This window comes from Bison bison, unplaced genomic scaffold (genome assembly GCF_000754665.1).
Source record: "Bison bison bison isolate TAMUID 2011002044 unplaced genomic scaffold, Bison_UMD1.0 scf7180017864276, whole genome shotgun sequence".
Taxonomy (NCBI): Eukaryota; Metazoa; Chordata; class Mammalia; order Artiodactyla; family Bovidae; genus Bison; species Bison bison.
Window position 1 is genome coordinate 1,100,272 of NW_011494848.1, and position 4,623 is coordinate 1,104,894.

The window sequence follows — 4,623 nt, forward strand, 5'->3', positions numbered from 1 at the left end:
ATAGGGCCTAATTAGTCTTTTTTTTTCTGGACATAGAACATATGATAAAAATCAACAGGTGATCTGCTTCAGACACCAAAGCACTACAGGTGTCAGGGTTGTAGGCACCCTTTCCACTCAAGGCTCAGTTCACCCCATCCCTTGCCTGTGCTCCAGCCCTAACCAACTCCTTGAGGTCCCTGAAGGGGTCAAGCCTTCCCATTTGCCATCTCTTCTGCCAAACTCCATTTTCTGTTGCCACAGGTGAACTTCTCATCCTCCCAGCCTTACCTGGGAAGTCTTCCTGATTCTCCCTCCTCCCTTAAATAGTTATAATTTCCTCCTTGGGTTGCCCACACCTCTTGGCTTCTGTTTGTGATTGTTCCTATTTCTAATATGCTATCATTGTGTCTGTTCTTGCCTCCTCCACCAGACTGGGAATGGAGAGGACTCTTCTTGGGTTCCCTGAACCTGGCCCATATTAGGCATGCTGAAGGGGTGAATGAATGAATCCCTGGATGGATGGATAAGCAAATATATGAGTACCCTGTCTAGGCCAGGCCCTGAGGGGGAATGAGGTATTAGCTGGATCTCCTGATGTTTGTATCCCCCAGGGAGCTGGCCACAGGCACCACACATGGTGCTAAAGCCCTGAGCACTTGGGCTATGAGGTCGCGCCAGCTGTTGCCACCAGGGGCTGTGGCCAGAAAGAACAGATGTGACAGCAAGGCCTCTGCTAGGCCAGTACCACCCTCAAGAAAACCAAGAACTGGCCTTGCTTATGGGAATCCGGGTGGGATCCCGCCTAGGGGCACAGACTGCTCTGGTCCTGGGACTGAGCTCCAGGAAGCCAGGAATACCCAGCACTGTGCTCAGGTCCCCCACCCCAGTGCCAGGGACAGAATATGGGAGAGACTTGCTCCAGAGGCCCAGGCTGCATCACAAGTATGAGACGAGGATGCATCCTGGTGCCCCAGCCTGCCACTGCACAAACCCCAAACACAAATTGGAGAAGTGACTGGAAGAGAGAGGTCTCCATGCTGTCACTTGCAAAGCGTGATTGAAAGGTCTGGGCGTTTGGGCCTAGAAGCAAGAGCTTGTCTGAGGGTCATGGTTGTGAACGGTGAAGGGTGATCTTTTGACCTGTGAAGGGTGTGCCAGGCCTGAGAGTGGCTGGGCTCTGTGTGTCCCAGGCAGAGGGGTAGTGGTGGGGGAGTTCCAAGAGACAGGACAGGCTCGGCTTACTGAAGAACCTTCTCGAGCACAGCCATTCCCAGAATGGCAAGTGAACCACCTGTCTGGAGGTGAGGTGGGGCTGAGTGCAGTCAGGGGCTCGAGACCATCAGGGAGGTTAACAGAGGGACTTCCTTCCCTAGCTGGGGAGGAATTGAGAACCCTGAGGTCCCTTCTTCTCTTGAAATGCTAGAATTGAAAAATCCTTAACGCTAAGCCAGTTCTCTGCTTAGACTCTGAGCCTGGAGCTGGCCCCACTCTGGTGTGGTCTCAGCCCAGTTTTCAGCTCACTTTGTCTCCAGGTCAATTCTCCTCTTCTTCTCCTGGCCCCCAGGGCTGCTGTTTCCACTTGTCTGGGTGAGGAAACAGCAACAGTCTCCCACTGACAATCGGCCCTTGGGAGAGTTTGTTTTGACTTTCTCTGTCTGGGACAGGGAGGGAATGCGGGGTGTTGATGGGGTATTTCAGCCACCCAGGGGCTTAGGAGGTGATAGGGTGGGTAGGTTTGCTAGTGAGAGGGTGGCAGGGCCTGGCATTGTGAAATTGAGGAGTCCTCCCCACTTCTTCCTTTTCGCTGCACCCCTGGTAATGAGATTTGGCCTTGAGCTATGACTCTCCCATCTCTGCCATCCTGTGCCTTCCTCGGGTCCTCCCCTAAAAGCATAAGGTCACCTTTGTGGAGGTGGCACTGGGGACAGTAAGACCTGGGTTTGAATTTTTACTGTTTAAACTGTGTGATTTTGAGCAAGTCATTTTACCTCTCAGACTCAGTTTTCTTATCTGCAAAATGGGGAATTAACACAATACATACCCTTCCGGTTTCTTAGGTCTGTGAACTGCTGACATTATACATAGTCCCTGCTACTCACCAGTCACAAAGCGCCAGACATATAAGCATGGGCTCTGGAGCCAGTTTGAGGCTGTCGCCGCAGTGTGCCGTTCTTGCCTTTTTACATCCTGTCCAGCCCAGGCTCACCCTCCATGAAGGTTTCCCTGACCAGCTCGACTCCCAGGGAGCTCCTGCAATCCAGGAGGGCCTGAGGACAGAGGCTTGGCCTGTTACTCTCTGTGGTGCCAGAGCAGGTGAGAGGAGGCCCAGCATAAACTTGCAACCCCACCTGTCCAGGGACTGATGGACTCCCAACGCTCAGAGCAACCATAAGGATTACTGAACCTCCCCCTCAGCCTCTGGTCAAGTACCCACCCTGCTCTTGCTTACACACTTCTGTGAATGGAACTTGCTCCCTCCCTTCCACTGCAGGAAGACTTCAGGTTGAGAAGGCACTTCCTCTCATTAACAGAAACGTGCTTCTCTGACATTCTAACCCAGCCAGTGAGGTGGGATGAGAAGGATGCAGACATTTTTAGCACCTACTATGGGTCGGTGGTGGTACCTATGTCATTTCACTTCAGCCTCTCAAGCCCCTTCTCTCCCATTCACAGGAGAGAAATTTGAGGCCCAGAGAGGTCAAGTGATTGCCCGAGGCCACACAGCTAAGAAATGGCAGAGCCGGGATTCAAACCTAGGTCTGTCTGATTCCAAAGCCCCTGCTTGTTGTTTTGACCCTTGTGGTCACTCAGAGCACAAATGCTCCCTCTGCCTGGGGCAGTCCTTCAGAGCCATGAAGCCAGCGGTCCTGTTCCCCTGAGTCTTCTCTTCTCCAGGCTGAACAGCTCCGCTTTCTTGGTCCATTCCTCCCACGACAGGGGGCAGAGTAGAGCAGGGAAAGAGCCGCATCTGACGTCACAAGACCTGGGCTCTAGCTCCTCCACTTACTGGCTGTGTGGCCTTGGGCCAGGTACTTCACCTCTCTGAGCCTCAGTTTCCTCATCTGTAAAATGGGGATAATAATACCTAACTCTCAGGATCGTTGAGGATCAAATGAAATGATGAATGTGAAAGCACTTTGTAAATTTCAAAGTGCTTCACATTGGTTGTTATTATCATTGTCATCATTCTTATTATCATTCCCTCTTCCGCCCCCCATCCCCTCCACCTCCCCACTGCCAGCCAACCACATCAGTAGAGAAAAGTGACCTTAGAACTAATTCCCAGTTAAAGGTTTAATTTGTTTTACTCTACCCAGGGGATTTACATTTAACAGGAAGAGCCCCAAAGCTGAACTCTCGGCAATTCCCTTCTCTTAACCTTCAGTTGGTGATAGAAGCAGCCTGCTGAACAGGGTAAGTTTCTCACAGAATGAGAAATATGTTGACTTACCGTAGAGGGATAGGATCCACCATAAAGGAAGGCTAGATGAAACTGGCCTTGAGGATTTGAGGGAGCTGTGAGGGCCCTCCTGCCTGAAAAGATCTCTCCTCCCAGTCTGCTGAAATTCTACCAATGGACAGCTCTTTGGTTCATCGGGGTAGGCATTACTCTGTCCTGGCTCCTCACAAAGTGCAACAACCCCTTTCCCCCAGGAGAGGGAGCACTTCAAGGCTCTGGCATCTCAGAGTGGGCGAGAGTATCACAACTGTCAGAGTCACTGTCTCCCTCTATCTTGGAATCTGGGACTCAGAGCTGGAAGATGACCTGAGGCAGGTCTTCTTGGGCCAGAGGCACTTAATCAATTCCCTAACACCCCTGGGAGGGGGCGGCTGGAGCACAGGAAGGGGGACAGGCCAGAGTGGGAATGGACCAGTGCTCACCTTTCACCAGCTTCCAGAGGTAGATCTCCACCTGCTCAGAGGCCTCACGCTCGAGGGCAAAGCGACGCAGGTTGTCCGGGCTTGGGGATACTGACGTGTGAACGAGAACTCGACCTGGCGCCTTCGGACACTTGGTGGCACTGATCTCACTGTGGCCCGAGTCTGCCTTGTCCTCTGGGAGAGACAAGGAGCTGTGAACGCTCTGTCTCCCCACTCCTGGTACCACTGGGGGAGCACTGGGGCTGACATCTCCCTCAGGGTCATTAGGGTCCTTGGGAAAGTTCTGGTGCCCCGGGAAGACAAGGAGATTTCTGGGGAACAGAGAGGGGGCCTCTCCCCTAGTTTCCTCCCATTGATTAGCCTGTCAGAAAGCTTCTCACCCTTCAGGGCCCAGCTCACCTTCCACCTCCTCCAGGCAGCCCACCTGGAACAGCTTAGTTCACCCTATATCCTCCCACCTATAGCTGTTAACCCTTCTTGCTTATGCCTCTCACTCATGCCCTTAGTTCCATGCTGCCTTGCATTGCCTTGTAGTTGTTTCATTTGGGTATGTTTTCTCTCTAAAATAAACCCACAGGGGGAAAGGCAGGAATCCTGTTCTTCAAGTCTTTTGAGTCACTCACATCACCAAACACAGGCTCACAATGAACAGAAGGAAAGGTTTGGGAGAGGTTGAGGAGCTGACGGCAGTAATGACGATGGAGTGTCACACGGAACAGGTGGTGATAACGGTGATGATGGCGACTGTGGGGGGGGGTG

General features: G+C 52.4%; 1 protein-coding gene and 1 long non-coding RNA gene across 4 annotated transcripts in view; one reads left to right on the plus strand and one right to left on the minus strand.

Moving 5' to 3' along the window:
* LOC104995124 overlaps positions 1 to 4,623 on the plus strand; it is a 13,302-nt gene that overhangs the window by 6,474 nt on the left and 2,205 nt on the right. For both annotated transcript variants that reach the window (XR_826037.1, XR_826038.1), the window contains exons 2-4: positions 2,040 to 2,295; positions 3,300 to 3,396; positions 4,442 to 4,583. This is a non-coding gene — a long non-coding RNA (uncharacterized LOC104995124). The remainder of the gene's footprint in view (positions 1 to 2,039; positions 2,296 to 3,299; positions 3,397 to 4,441; positions 4,584 to 4,623) is intronic.
* Positions 1 to 4,623, minus strand: part of CHRDL2 (chordin-like 2) — a 34,090-nt gene that overhangs the window by 1,527 nt on the left and 27,940 nt on the right. Inside the window, exons 9-10 of one of the 2 annotated variants that reach the window (XM_010848866.1) lie at positions 3,865 to 4,038; positions 2,990 to 3,044 (exon numbers count right to left, since the gene is read on the minus strand). In XM_010848866.1, coding sequence (XP_010847168.1) covers positions 2,990 to 3,044; positions 3,865 to 4,038 — 229 coding nt within the window. The remainder of the gene's footprint in view (positions 1 to 2,989; positions 3,045 to 3,864; positions 4,039 to 4,623) is intronic. The other variant, XM_010848867.1, reaches the window with a different exon arrangement.